Here is a 15,548-nt window from a genome sequence, read left to right as displayed (position 1 = left end):
ACAACTAAGAGATTACATGAATCTCAGAAGGGACTTTGAACTTTGGACTTTAAGACATTGTAGAGACTGTGATAGACTATGGGGACTTTTAAAGTTGGATTAAATGAATTTTTCATTATAATAGTATTCTAAGACTATGGGGCCCAGAGAGTGCAATGCGGTAGCTTGGATATAATTGGCCCCCATAATTACCTAGAGAGTGGCAGATTATGAAGTATGGTTTGTTGGAGTGGGTACAGCCTTGTTGGAGGAAGTATGGCACTGTTGGGACAGGCTTTGAGGTTTCCTATGCTCAAGATACTACCTGATGTCTCAGTCTATTTCCTGATGCCTGAGAAATGTAGGATTCTCAACTACTTTTTTTTTGTTTTTTTTTTTAAAGATTTATTTATTTATTATGTATACAGTATTCTCAGTACTCTGCCTGCAGGCCAGAAGAGGGCACCAGATCTCATAGATGATTGTGAGCCACCATGTGGTTGCTGGGAATTGAACTCAGGACCTTTGGAAGAGCAGGCGGTGCTCTTAACCACTGAGCCATCTCTCCAGCCCCCTCCCAACTACTTCTCTAGCTACACAAAGCACAGAGGGACCATGTCTTGAAAAAACAAAACCAAAACAACAATAAAATCAATAGCATCGATGGATACTTTAGAGGTGACTTATTTTAAAGCATATTGGAGAACATGCATGTATTATATGAAGTATTTTGTCATTTTACCTAAGGTACTCAAATCCCTTATATCTTTGGGTTTTGGCATCTGACAAGGGTCCTGAAACCTGTCACCCTGATATCAAGGGATGACTGTGCACCTAACAAAGTGTGGTGCTAAACATTATCAAGGGGAGTTGAGAGAACTCAGAAGTGGTCCAGGGAAGGGGACTGAATTTTTGGATTGGAATGCTCAGTTGTAGGTGAGCAGTCTTTCCAGGTTGTTGTATGGGTTTAATGTGGTTTTTATAGAATCCCAGAAATGGTTTTTGAAGGTAAAGATGACTCATTCTGAAATGCATATGGAAAATCACAGGCCCCAGGACTGAACCACTGTGCATTAATTAATAATGTGGGAATGATACTTTTCCAGATTTTTCAGTTCACTTGAGGGCTGCTGTCGTGGGCAGCATGGCATTGGGAGAGCAGCACACAGATTAAGGGGACAGAATAGAGAACCTAGAGACAGATACACATAATTACGTCCAACTGAATTGGGGGGGGGGGTTTCGAGACAGGGTTTCTTTGTAACTTTGGAGCCTGTCCTGGAACTAGCTCTGGTAGACCTGGCTGGCCTCGAACTCACAGAGATCCACCTGCCTCTACCTCCCGAGTGCTGGGGTTAAAGGTGTGCGCCACCGCCACCCAGCTAATTGAATTGTTTTTATTCCAATATGGGTGTTGACAGTCAAGATCTCTACAACTGAGTTACATCCTCCCCATTTTCTAACATATATATTACTAAAGCGCAAGAGGAAAAATGGACTGGAGCAACTGAACACACATAAGGAAAAAAAATACAGAGAAGACACCCTGACCCAACCTCATTGTGGTACAACAATGACCGGAGCCTAAAGGCTCTATCTGCTGGCCTAAAGGCCTCCGAGGTATTGATTAACTAGTACAATCTGGAGCCCCTAGTACTTGGCATCACCACCAGAAGACTGGGTACTGGAAGTACTCCCTTGGTCTTCTGGTCAGCTCCAGAGCTCACTGATAAGGTCCTGGGCAAGGAGTACCCAGATTCCTCTGTCCAACTCTGCCTATCCTTATGTAATAGCCAGAGGAGGGTTCCAGCTACCAGCCAAACCCTTTCCTTCATGATTTCTCTAGAACAACTTGTAATGTGCAGGCATCTCATGGTCGGGAGCTGTGGGGCACAACCCAAGAATGTAGCAAACTGGAATGATATCACCTTCTAACCATACTTCACCAAACCCCAGAGAAACTTCTGATGGTTCCTTGGAGTGACCCAAGGAGGGGCATGATCATTCCTGAATCCCATGATTACAGAGACTTGGGGTTCCTTCTCTAAAGGATGGCTCCTTCCTGTTTTGATTAGATGTTAATTAACTCTGTACTGGAGGCAAGAATTAATTGTGGTTAGTCATGGGATGTCAAGAGTTATGTGACAGATAAGCTGTTCCTATGAGTTTGGATGAAGTCCCCAAGAAAGAGATCCTCTGAACCCCAGTTCTCTTATCCCTTTGATGTTGGGGTACATCTGCTTGTCTAACCCCTATCCTTCAAGCCAGGTCAGTACCACGGAGGTTCTAATGTGCTTGGGAATCTGGCCTTTCACGTTCGCCTTTCAGAACTGTCAAGCTTATGACGTCCAGGAAGTTCCAGGAAGCTGTCCTTGGAAGCCTGTTAGTCTAGCTTGCCCCCTGCTGATGGAGGGGATCAGGCACAATCACCTGGAACAGATGCTCAGGAGTGAATACTGCAGTCATGTCTTAGAACCTCATCATGTTGAGACGTTTATAAATGGAAACCCATGTGCTAAACCTCCTGAGCATCAGAGCTTGATGTGGGAGAATTGTCTGCATTCTGTCAATCATATTTTAATAAAACGCTGATTGGCCAGGCAGGCAGTATAGGCGGGAAAACCAGACAGGAAGTAGATGTGATACAATGAGAACAGGAGAATTCTGGGAAGCAGGGAAGTTCCTCAGCATTCCTGTGCAGACCACCGAAGAGGCAGCATGTAACTTGCCCAGCTGAGAAAGGTACGGAGCCAATGTGGCTAATGTAGATAAAGATAATGGGGTAACATAAGTTATAAGAGCTAATAAGTAGCCAGAGCTAAGGGCCAATCAGCTTTATAACCTAATGTAGACTCCGTATGATTTTCCTTGGGACTTGCTGGCTTGTTGGGGTACTGGGCGGGACAGAAACCCCAACAAGCCGGCCCCTCATGTTACAAGAGCTCACCCTCTCCTGCCGTGAACATGCCGAGAACACACAAACACACAGCAGCCTATGGTTAAGTACAACTGTCTAATTCAAAGTCTCGCTCATAGGAGTGTGCGGATCGGTCATGCAGTTTACTGAAAACATAAAATCCCAGAGTTGAAAGCAGTTTCCACTGAACAGCACATCACTTTCTTACCACCATAAAGTAAAAAAATCCTGAGTCAGATCATTAAGTGCCAGGAACTAAATAGTCTTCCTTGGTCCTAACAAAGTGAGCCTCAAGCTGAGTAGTATTTTTCATCAAATTCACATCCTCAAGTGATGGAGAAAGGACACTAAGGGAAGAGGTGACCAAATATCCCAAAGAAAGTGGGCGCTCTCCCAGGGACACAACTTACTGCATCTAGGCTAGGGAAGAATGCTGTGGCTAAGGAGCCATGCTACATACAGATAGAGAAGAGGGGTGGGAACAGGTGGGGAGAAGGAAACAGGAGAAAAGGGATATCTTTGGAAAACACACAAGCAGTACATCGAACCGAGATGGGTACGATTACCTGGTGTGCTGAAGCCAGCAGCTGTGTTTGGGTCCCCGGAACTGGAGTCAGCCACCTGGTGATCGACACCTGGAACCTATAGCAAGAAACACGCAGCATTACCCTTGCTCAGGAGAACACCCACTCAGGCCACCTCCAGTAACACAGCCGGTCCTCTGAGCCCTCAAACTCCTTTGATTCCGTCAACACAGAGTCCAAATTATCAGGGCAAAGCTTTCCAGAAAGTTCCAAAGGGTGAAGTAGGAATCTCTGTGTACCATGAACTATGCTGAATTCATGAGGATGCATCTGTTGGGCTTGAAGGACGGGGGAGAACGTGCAGGTTCTGTGCAAGCAGCACTCTATTTTATGCAAGGGCGCTTGAGCACGTGTGGACTTTGGCATCTGGGGAGCGTCCTGGAACAAATGCTCTGAGGAACAACTGTGTATTTTATGAGGTGGGTATATGTGAGACTCGAGAATTCAAGTCATCATTGCAAAGACTGAAGCCCCTTTCTCTGGCCTTCTACACTCAGAGTACCTTCCAGGGCACTGGCATACACTGAGTCAATTCACCTTCTACTAGGGCACAATATAGAACCAAGACAGGTTTGCTGGATAATTTTGTCCACTTGACACAGCTAGAATCAAGAGGAGGGAACCTCCTTTGAGAAAACGCCTTCATAAGATTGGGCTGTAGCCAAGCCTATGTACAACATTTTTTATAGTTAGTAATTGATAGGGGAGGGCCTAGTCCATTGTGGGTGGTGTCATCCCTGGGCTGGGTGGTCCTGGGTTCTGTAAGAAAGCAGGCTGGACAAGTCAGGAGGAGTAAGCCAGTAAGCAGCACCCACCGCCCCCATGGCCTATGCATCAGCTGCTGTCTCCAGGTTCCTGCTTTGAGTTCCTTTGATGATGTACAGTGATATGGAAGTGTGAGCCAAACAAGCCCTTTCCTCCCCAACTTGCTTTTGGTCATGGGGTTTCATTACAGCAATAGTAACCCTAACAAAGACAAAAGGCCAGAGGATCCTCCATGGTCATGGTGGGATGTAAGACAGTCCCTACACCAAAATGCCTTCTCTCACTTTTTCCTTGAGGTTCCAGGAAGAATAAACCATGGGACAAATGGTCATGAGACCCGACTTGCTTCACCCCAGCATGGCTAGGGCATGGAATGAACACTGGATAAATGGCTGCATCCCAAGTGAACTCCCAGCCTACCCTTGACTAGCTTACACTTCTTCTTCCTTTTGTTACCATGCAGACTAAATGAACAGGAAGCTCCTGGGAGACTCTCTTGTCTGAGCTTTGGGTTACGGTCCAGGTACACGCGGGGTGGGGGTGCCAGTCTGACTGCCAACTCACAGTGTGACAGCAGTGACATACCATTAAGAGCCACCCTGGCTTGGTGGAATGTGGACTTGGCGCGTTCTCTTCAAGTTTAGGTCAGGGAGATTCTGCCACTCTCCTCTTGGACTGCCTTCATTGGGGTTTCTATTGCTGTGGCCAAACACCATGACAAAAAGCAAATGGGGGGGGGAGGTTTATTTGGCTTATACTTCCACATTACTGTTCATCCCTGAAGGAAGTCAGGACAGGAACTCACACAGGGCAGGATTCTGGAGGCAGGAGCTGATGCAGAGGCCATGGAGGGATGTTGCTTACTGGCTTGCTCTTTATGGCCTGTTTAACCTGATCTCTATCTATCTATTCCAGGATTGCCAACCCAGGGATGACACCATCCACAATGGGCTCCCCCACTAATGGAGAAAATACCTTACAGCTGGATTTCAGGAAGGCATTTCCTCAACTGAGGCTCCTTCCTCTTTGATGACTCTAGCTGGTTTCAAAACCAGTCAGAACATGGAATGTCTCCGATCTGGAGAGGCCTCGGGAAAACAGGACACAGGGAGCTGAGCCCCCGGTCCTCCTGCTCTATCTCACCCTGCTTGGGCTGTGTGTGGTGCAGTTTCCTCTGCAATAGGCACAACTCTTCCAACTGTGCTTCAGGCATCTGGCATAGGTCTGGACGACATGAGATATGGCACACCTTGTCCATGTGCCACATTGGCACCTACCCCTTCGCCAGCTCAGGAAACAATATCTGACTTCTTGTGTTATTTCAGAATTGCTTTGGGGACACACTGGCAAGTAATGAGCTCAAGAGGAGACTGGCGAAGGTGAGGCGAGCCCCTGCGGCTTGGTCCGATTCCAGCTCAGGTAATTACATTCCTGCCTTCCGTGGCACCAGCTACTTCAATCAGAGAGCTGATATTCCTCAGCTCTCTCTGCAAACTATGATGGAGTTAGAGCAGGTGACCCAGCTGTGGCACCAACACAAAGGATGTGAGCTGCTTCCTGTTGTGGTGGTGGGGAAGCGGGGCGCTGAGGCGAGCTGGAAATCAAGCTATCGCCAGGGAGGAGAGCAGCCTCCATGCGGCCTTTCATCCCACTGATAGGCTTTGGAGCAGCAGCGCACATGCTGTTCTCCTTCCTAAGCTCCCAAGACTGCTGGGGAGGGAACCGAGGGAGAGAGAATTCATGCTACCCTCGTGTCTACACACACCTTTCCCCCATGGTATTCACTACACGCCTATAACCAATTGTGAAAATGTCTGCCAAGGATCTTCCACTAAATAACAAAAAGAAACTGCCTAAAGGGCTATTTCATTCCAGAAGTCTCTCTCCAATATCTAACCCCATATATATGTATATGTATGCGAGCGCACACACACACCCCTGATGGGGAAGGAGAGAGAGGGAACAGAAACTTAGAAACCTGTTTCTTGAGAAAGCAAGCTTTGGCAATAAAGAAATATAAATAAAAGAAGAGAAATAGAATCCACAAAGGAACAAGGTCAAGAGGAAATTGGATTTGCTTCATATTCTGCAGGGCATCACTCACTTCCCTCTGGCTCCTGTATTCAAGCACCAGGAAATGTAGTTTGGAGAAAAGATGGCTCCTGGGAGTGCATCTGTCACTTCTGAGTAGAGTGTTAGGGGTTTAATTTGAATCTGATGGCAGAGGCCACCTCGGTGCACAGAACTGTGGGGGAAATGGCCATTTGGCTCAGCGGCACTCCAGAGGCAGTAAAGGGGACGGACAACTGTGGCATGAATCTAAATTGAGATTTGAGTTCAGCCGCCAAGGCTCATAAACCGGGATCCTAGCAGGATGAAGAGTGTGAGGATTGCGAGAGACAAGATTCCTACATAACTTGCCCTGGACACCACAAGCCATGTGAGACTGTGGTGATTTTAATGAGATCTGTCTACCATAGTCTTGGGCATATGCCCAGTTGGTGGCCCTGTTTGGGGAAGTTTAAGAGGTGTGGCTTTGCTGGAGGAAGTATGTCGCTGGGGCGGATGTTGGAGAGTAAACACCATACTACTGCTAGTTCTTTCTGTTGGTCTCTCTCTGTTTCTGTCTCTACTGCTGTCTGTCTGCCTCTCTCTCTCTCTCTCTGATTTGTGCTTGCAGTTCAAGATGTGAGATGTCAGCTTGCTACTTCATCTGCCATATCTGCCACCTCTCCACCATGACGGACTTCTATAAGCTGGCCTGGTCAGGATGCAGAGAAACAGAATAGGGAAGGGACTGAACCTGGGACTTGCTGGCTCTGAGATGCTCCTTGGACCACTTGTCATCACTGAAGGATCAACTGGAATTTAGGCGGATGGGCTCTGTGGGGAACCCTGCATGGGAATTCTGCCCATTTCTGTGATGTGTTTCTCACTCCTGGATGAAACCACATTCGTGAAAAGCTACTGTTTGGGGGCAATTATCAACTGCCATGGAGAATGAGGGTTTTATATATTCAAGATCATTTCTGAAACGCTTCACTTGCAAGTTTTAAAATGTAGAGGTCATTTCCTCTAAAATACAATTTATAGGACCCACAGCTGGCGATACCATGCCTGCCCATCTCCTTTCTCGTAACTTCCAGTGTTGTATTAGACTTCCCTTCCTAGCTGAACTGCTAACCAGTCAAGTACTTCTGGTTGAGCTAACCTAGACACTGAATTTATCAAAGGCACTTCCAGTTTGGCATGCAAGGTCAGAAAACCTACACCCAGTGCTACAGCAGACATCCCCCCCCACCCCGCTCATCTCTGCATGCTGCTGGACTCCCCCCACCCCACCCACCTCTGCATGCTGCACTCCCCCCCCTGCCCACCTCTGCATGCTGCACTCCACCGGGACCACCTTTCTTGTTTCCCACACACCACAGCCCTACCCAGATGGTCAGGTACAATTCTTCCCTAAAGTCCCAGGGAAGGTGAACTGTCCCTGTCCCGTCATCACAAGGACTGTCAACGCCATGAAGCAGTAGACTTGTGTTTTTATACCCCTCAGCTAAGAAGCATAGCCACCAGTGATCCCTGGAATGTGAGTCTGTGTCTAGTCGGGAACGTCAAGTGAGCAATTCTCAGTAACTTGGCTGCCCCTGCTAGAGGTTCGCCAGCCTCTGTGACATTGCTGTGGAGCACAGCCTGGAGTTGTAAGAAAGAATGCCATCCATACCTAAGCCAGAAGGGAGCGTGTGCTGATCAAGGAAGGGAATAGGTCTGAAGGGGCATCCTCAGTCAGACGACCGAAAACAGCCTCTCCGGTGCACACTTGGCATCTCAGTTATTCTGGAGGCTGGAGAGGAATGCTCCGTTGAGGCTGGGAGTTCAGGGCAGTCTGGACAGCGCAGACTGACCCTGTGTCAGGAAAAAATCTTTGCAACGGCTGCCATCTCTTACTCCCCTGCTGTCTGTATGTTGTCACGTAAGCCCTCTCCCTCTATCTAGTTTGCTCTACTCTAGCCAGTGCTGATAGGCAATTTATACACCCTCTGGCGTGCAGGGGCAAGCAATTAACCACCCCCTCATCCAGGGAAACCGCTCATGCTGCGAAGGGGGAGCTTCTTGATGTCTGGTCAAGGGAGATGGACCACCCTGGAGGAGGGGGCAGGTGGCTGACGCAGCCTTCCCTCTGTGGTTGGTAATAGGTTTCACTCACTTCTGGACTCCCAGAGATGTCTGCGGAATTGAAAAGCACCCTGACACCTGAGCATCAAAGAAAATTGGCCTGGGAGCTGCAGGTCCTTAATCAACAGATGTGCCCCTGCTACACAGGTGGCCTGGAGAGGGGCCACAGGGCATGTCACACACATACCTGGCTGGCTCCAGAGCAAATTGAGTTTGTGCCAGTACCTGCAGGTGGCGGGCTTCAGAGCTTTGACCTTCAGCCCTCCTTACCCAAGTTCTCTAAGAGAAATCATGGAAGGCAGCATTTTCCAGTGCCTTTGGGAGAACAGTGTCATATTGATCCCAGAACCGTATATTAGCCTGAAATATATTGCATTCTTCAGGGAAAGAGAAAATTGGTGATGAAACATGAATCAATATCCTTCTCGTGTGCAGTATGGGGTGGGGGCACTAAACATCACACTCAAAGTCTGTAGCTGTGGCCCGCACCTGCACTTGGGCCTTGCAAGGCCAGCATGGGGCTCCTGAAAAAAAAGGGGTCTTATTGTGAAGCCAAGGCTCTGACAGGGCAGTGTCCCAACCCCAACACTGTCCACAAGGAAGGGCCCACAGAATCATGATCCATCCACCCAGCCTCCTCTTCTAAAAACACTGAAAAAACTAGTACTTTCTCACAAAGGGAAGCAAAGAAGTGGTTCCCTAGCACGAATCTGGAATTCTCTGATAGCAGCAAGCAGGCTTGCTGGAGAGTGGGAAATGGCAGAGCTTCCCGCTCAAGGCAGCAACGAAATTACACACTACTGCAGACATGGCTTTGAGGCCCCTGCTTTCCAGGATGGGGTTGCCCATCTGCACCCCATCATCACCTCTTGACTTCTTGGTGTCTATCACCAATGGTTCTAGTGTACTCTCCTCTGAGTCCTGCACTGTGGGTTTGGTGATGTTCTTTCCCAACCAGGCCTGGTACCACACTTGCCTCTAAGATCCATCATGGTAATGTTACTGTGTTCACCACAAACCTTGACACAGTAACCTACCCCAGTTCTCAATGAGTCCCAATAACTCCTGGGAATGGACCCGGGATTGGGATTTGATTGACAAGGTTTTGTGGGACTAGGGGATACCCGCTGAAATCTACAACCCGTGACACATTCCCTCACGTCACTAAAGCTGAGTTCTCAGATCCTCCTTGGATGCCCGAATACAAGCTTGGCACCTCTGAGAGCTAAAGCCTGTCATCACAAACAATAGCTTCACTATTTTTATTGTAAACGGAAAGGTAAACTTCATTGCTAAGTTGCAGGTTCCTGCTCAGCTTGGAAAGCCTAGACAAATGGCTGTCCAAGCTAGGAGATTGCAGAATCTCTCTTTTACCGAGTCTCTAAGCAGCCTTCCCCCAGGCATTTCCTACACAGCGACTTTTGCCATGCACACAAAAGAGGCCAAAATCTGGAGTCTGGAGTTGCCATCTGCAGCCACTCAGAGCATTTCAGGACTGGAGTGGGCACAGAGGCATTACTCAAGGATCCTCTGGTTGTGTCAGGGCAGGCGGGATTCACCAGGCTGACCCACTATGAGGGAGACTCGCTGTGCTAAATGCATCTATTTCCTTTGATGCCAACAGCCCGAACATTGCCCATGCGTCCTTCTGATCACTGCATGCATGCACCCTGCTGCCTTTACCTGTCCCCCGACTCAGCCTACAGAAAGTGACCAACCTTCGTGGCTCGATTATCCTTGAGGCTGAGCCGCTACAGTGGGCAGATAGCACTCTATAAACAGAGCTTCTTCATGGGACCCACATCCTGCCGGTGGCTGAGGTAAACACCAGTAACACTGATTTTCCTCCACCCCCGCGTGTTGTTCTGATGTCCAAGGTGCAGGGTCAGAGCTTGAGGTGATGTCAAAAAGGCTGAGCCCTGCACCAGGGCTGTCTTCCAGGGGTCAGTCGGTAGGGAAACGGGAGCAGAGTGTAGACATAGCTCAAGTGCCCTGTAGAGCCTCCGCATTGTGGTATTATCCAGCTCCATGGCTTGTGCTTGGGACAGTTTTCAGCACATACCTGACTACCACGTCCCCATCTTTGTCTCAATCCCTACAGCCTCCACTTAAGGCCTCCCTGGCCCCATGACCTCACCTCTGCCTGACTACAGATTTCACACTCCACAAGGACAACAATAATAATGGCTAATATACAAAAAATGCTATCAAAATATGCCCAGAGACTCCCCCGACTTCAGGATTTACCATGTTCCCAGTCTTTTTCTGAATCAGCACCATTCCCTTTCATTCAATGAACTTGATACTAAGGTGATTTTTTTTTCCCTATCATTTGTCAGTGAGGAAACCAAGGCTTTACAGACATACTCAAAATGCCTGCTCATGGCTAGGAACCATACACCAATGGGAGCTGGCACACACAGCTCAGAGAAGGCCTCACAGCCATCAGTAGAGGCACATCTCTGGCCTGGGGCTGCCTGACCTCTTACAAATCTATCCGATCATGTCTGCAGCAATGACCAATACAGGTCTTGGTCCCCTAAGTCCTTAGTCCCCAAGTTCAGCTCCCCCTGCTCTGGTCACGAGTTAGAAGCTGTCTCAGCTTCTACATTCTCTCCAGACCCACTGGGCAGCATGGGAGACAGACAAATCTGAGTTGGGCTGTGTGTCTGGCTGCAGGAATTAAGCTGAGTAACCAAACGGGCGAGTTCACATACTGATGTGCCCAGGCTCGGGCTGGACTCAGCATCCTGCAGTTTACGCAAGGCACACACATTTCACACATTACACGGTACATGCAGAGGCTTCATCACAGGGCAGTGGCTGGTGTCAGTGACACCGTCAGCACTGTCAGGGAGCTTTCTGAGGACAGGCCAGGAAGTGTGGTGTGCAGAGGAGCTGATCTTGTCAGGGCCCAGGCCTCACCTGGCTGGCGGGAGTCTGACCCACCACGGCCTCATACGGTGGGGGCAGCTCAGCAGGATACAGCATGCCAGGGCTGTTGATGGCAACATCGTATATAGTGCTGAATGGGGAGGAGGCGAAGTCCAGGTGGAGGCCCCTAGAAAACAGGACAGCCCATCACATGGTCATCCTCTGAGAGCCTAGAGTCTGACATTTCTCTTCAAATGTTGACTATCTAATATTGTCATGGTGAAGATAAAAGCCTGAGTCAATGGGCAGGTTTAACTTTGGTCTTTCTTCTGAAAGATGCTCGTATTTCATTGACCACTTCAGCTCTGTCTACTATAATTAAGACAATGATAAAGCCGATGAAATTTCTAATTAATGTCCCACGCTCTGTGACGACTGTCGCTCAGGAGCAAGTTTGCACACATAAGAATACAACAGAGTTCACTACTGGCCTACGGTGTCATTTTAGGTGGCACTACAAAGATACAAACAGAAATCTTCTGTTCAAGTCAGGCCTTGTGGTGCTTGCCTGTAATTCTAGCCCTTGGGACAACGAGGCAGGAGCATGGTGAGTGTGAGGCCATTTGGAGCTACCTAGGGAGTTCAAAGCCACCCTGGCTGTACAGTGAGGCTGTCACCAGCAACAAAATACAAATGGAATGCAGTTAACTCATCGCCACCACCAAAACCCCAGAGAACAAAAATAAGAAAAGAAATTCTGTATTTCCAGGTCACATGGCCTTTCTTCATTGGCTATCCTTGTAAGGCGCATGTCTCTGTACCGGCTTTTATTCTGTTCCCCTCCACACCTTTCTCTCCCCTGCCATCAGCACTTCCTCCTCCCAAAGACGCTTCCTGTCTGTGGCTTCTCACGCATCACGGGACACGGGACACGGGACACCGAGAGGAAGACTGACCTGTGGGCCTCCGCTGTGGGCGTACAGGTATATTCTGGAGGGTAGTAGGGTGGAGGCGGGAGGGGGGCAATGAACTCATCGAAGTCCAGGGTCTGGTGGAGAACGGTGCCGTGTGGAGTCACGCAGGCAGCACTGGCCGAGTGGGACCTCTGTGGGAAGAACTGGAGAGCACAGAGAACCAGCGTTATCCCAGGGCTTGTGTGGCTGGCGGCTAAGGGAGCTAATTGCAAACACATTTACATAGCACGGTTTAGGCTGCCAAGCCATGACTGCTAAACACGCTCTGTATAAAGGATAGCTCTGACCTTGCTCTGCTCCACTTCCTATACTGCTATGCAGGATGCCTCTGATGTGTGTGTGTGTGTGTGTGTGTGTGTGTGTGTGTGTGTGTGTGTGTTAAAGAGCTGGGAAGTCTTTAATGCAGATTCTTACTGTGAACCTTCACTCCTATGACGCTAATGCCTTAACACTGCAGTCAAAAGGACACTTGTCACTCATGTTCCCACACAGCACCGGCAAATCCCTGTCACAGTGCATTCATGGTACACGCCTACACCTAAGTCCCTTCTCCGAGTCCTGCAAAGTGCTTCGGGCCTGCACTGTGAGCCCAGCCTGTCTCACACACTTCCTTAGAGTTCACTATGGGCCCTAGGAGCACTAATACCTAGGGATCCACACACTTTGTAGAATATTGCCCCCAAAGGTGAAGAAAGCCCACCATGGGCTCCAGAATATCCTGTGGGGGCAAGTATGAACACTGGGTGCTACTTAAAAATATCAAGGGAAACATATTTTAATAAAACAAATGCCCTCTGCCTGCATTTCTGCTTCTAAAGTATTAACCGAAACTTGTTTCTCTCTCCATCCTCGGGGCACTCCTACCAGAGGTCACGTGTTCTACGGAAATGCCCGAGACACTGCTTTGTTTATAGGTATAAAATGACCCACACTGCATGGGCTCCGCAGCCTTTCCCATAGTGTGTCAGCGAAGTAAGAGAGAAGAGACAAACACCAAGAATCACAAGTACGCAGTTAAGTGCAGCAGCTTCATTGGCAACGACAGCTCTCCAATCAGTGTGGGACAGGGCATCTACCGAGCATCCACAAAGCAGGTGAGATCTAACTGGGCCTCGAAGACGGGTGGGGCAGCACCTCCAGGCTCTAAAGCAGATGGCCAGCAAGTGGTGTGTTTCAGAAGAAGGAAAAAAATGAGGGTCTGTCTGGTCAATTCTTAATGGGGATTTGCAGGAGCCAGTGAGGATATTGAAGCTGGGTGGCAGGGAACCAACTAGTGGTGGAGGGATAGGGTGGGTTCATCCAGACAGGGGGGCCAGGCAGTTGGAAAATTTCTGCACTTGCTAGGCTGAGTCCAAGGTTCAGAATACGGTCAAATGCAGTGAAATCAGTGTGCTCTGGGCTGATGGCTTCATCAGAGTGAGGGACGCAGGGACTCAGAAATGGCTACCGCCAGCCTTCCCAACACAGAGCACATTCCCTGCCCTTCCAGTTAGGCTGACTCGTTGCTGGTTCCCTTATTGTCAGAAATTAGAGGGGAATTGCTGGCTGTGAGCTGGTTGGATGTATGCTGTCATCCTCTGCTTCATAAACTGTTAATCCCTGTGCTTGCTGCTCAATAGCTAGGCGACGAGGGGAGGGTAGATGTCCTGGGGGTCCAATGAGGAACTATTTTTGAATAAATCTCTATCAGAAATGAGAAGAACCAATCATCTACTCAAACAAAACTCATGAAATGCAAAAGCACTCAACAACAGCAACCCAATGCCAAGTTAAAAGACAGTGCCTCCTCTCTGAGCACGACTTTGTCTTTGCTGGGGACTGCTGCTTTCTTTCAGAAGTTGCCTTGGTCTTGGAGTTCTAATCCCAGCAACAGCAAAGTAATAAATACGCTGTCAGGCTGTCTGTGTTTTATCCACCTGTTCTTTTCTGAATGGGGCACAGCACACGCTCAGCCAACATCAACAGAGTAGATGGATGGATGGATGGATGGATGGATGGATGGATGGATGGATGGACACCTCTTTGCTACATTGCCCTTGCTCTCCTGCCCCCGCAGAAGCAGCCAACGGAGCAGTGAAGGAGCAAGCTGCCCAGGCTCTGCTCCTGGCATGTGGGCTCCATCTTCTGCAGGAGCTATTTTTAGAGCAGCCCAGATGAGCTCATGCTGCTGGAGAATCTCTTACCATCAAGACCTCTGTGCACTGAATCCCATCCAGTTTCCAGCTGCCTTCCAACCAGTGCCAACCACCCCCTGCTCCGAACAAGGTCTGCTCAGCCACCCTCCACACCATGCGTGCTTTGTCTCCTCTTCCTGGCAACTTAGCCCCTTCCCAGATGGCAACCTGCCAGCCCTCCTTCCGTGTCCGTGACTGGAAGGCCTGTCTGCGAGCCTGCGATCTCTGCACTCAGGATTCATGCTCTGGGGCCTCATGTCTACACCTTCATGGTTAGGTATAAAGCACAATTCTACAGCTCCTGGAGAGGGTTAGAAACTCCTGTATGGTTCTGTCTTCCCTGGATGGTCTAACCCACATGGAGTCACCAGCATAGCTGTGTGTGGAAACTGGCCGAGCTGCTTACACATTCTCTCTTCCCACCAGGATTTGTCACTCATACTATAGCAGTGTGCACCCGAGACTTTATGTTCTGTCTGCTATGGGAGGGGGGTTTCTTCCAGGAACACCTGAAAGCTAGAGGCACCAAGAGCTGCCGTTACTTGACCCTGGGTAGCTTCCCAAGGCACACAACATGGAGCCCCTAACTAAAATCTGGCTCAGCTCTTACAGTCTAGCTTTCTGTAGTCTGGAAGAGACCATGAAGAGGTTAATGCACTTCAGACCGCCAGTCAGAGTCTGGTCGCCAGACACTGAGCAACCACTGAGATTCACGTGACTTTGCACCTTACTGATCTATTAATCTCAGCTTCCCTTCCCCTGGTGCCACCAGGATTGTAACATGAAATGCCACCCCGTGTCACAGATCCATGCAGAAGGCTCAAATGAAGGCCTCTGTCATGGCCATTATGTCTCTTGTCTCCGTGCCTGATCTGCGGGGGAACAGGATGGAGGGCAGGCTTGGGCAGCAAGGGTCTGGGTGCCTCAGCAAGGTCTGCCCAATGCCTGGCTCACTGCCTTCCCTGCCCCCAGCTTCCTCCCGGCAATTCTGGCTCTTTGGGTGACTGTTAAACTCCTGGGGTGAGTCACGACTTTGAGGATCCTGCACATCTTCCAGCAGCACGCTCACCGTTATCAGGGCCTGTGCACACCCATCTGCACTTTC

General features: G+C 49.2%; 1 protein-coding gene across 1 annotated transcript in view; it reads right to left on the bottom strand.

Moving 5' to 3' along the window:
• Positions 1–15,548, bottom strand: part of Entrep2 (endosomal transmembrane epsin interactor 2) — a 409,195-nt gene that overhangs the window by 11,883 nt on the left and 381,764 nt on the right. Inside the window, exons 6-8 of the mRNA XM_085682675.2 lie at positions 12,252–12,412; positions 11,347–11,482; positions 3,463–3,538 (exon numbers count right to left, since the gene is read on the bottom strand). Coding sequence (XP_085538801.2) covers positions 3,463–3,538; positions 11,347–11,482; positions 12,252–12,412 — 373 coding nt within the window. The remainder of the gene's footprint in view (positions 1–3,462; positions 3,539–11,346; positions 11,483–12,251; positions 12,413–15,548) is intronic.

The sequence above is a fragment of the Myodes glareolus genome, chromosome 24 (assembly GCF_982192425.1).
Source record: "Myodes glareolus chromosome 24, mMyoGla1.1, whole genome shotgun sequence".
Taxonomy (NCBI): domain Eukaryota; kingdom Metazoa; phylum Chordata; class Mammalia; order Rodentia; family Cricetidae; genus Myodes; species Myodes glareolus.
The sequence above is the reverse complement of the archived record's forward strand: the minus strand, read 5'-3'. Positions and strand labels throughout refer to the sequence as shown.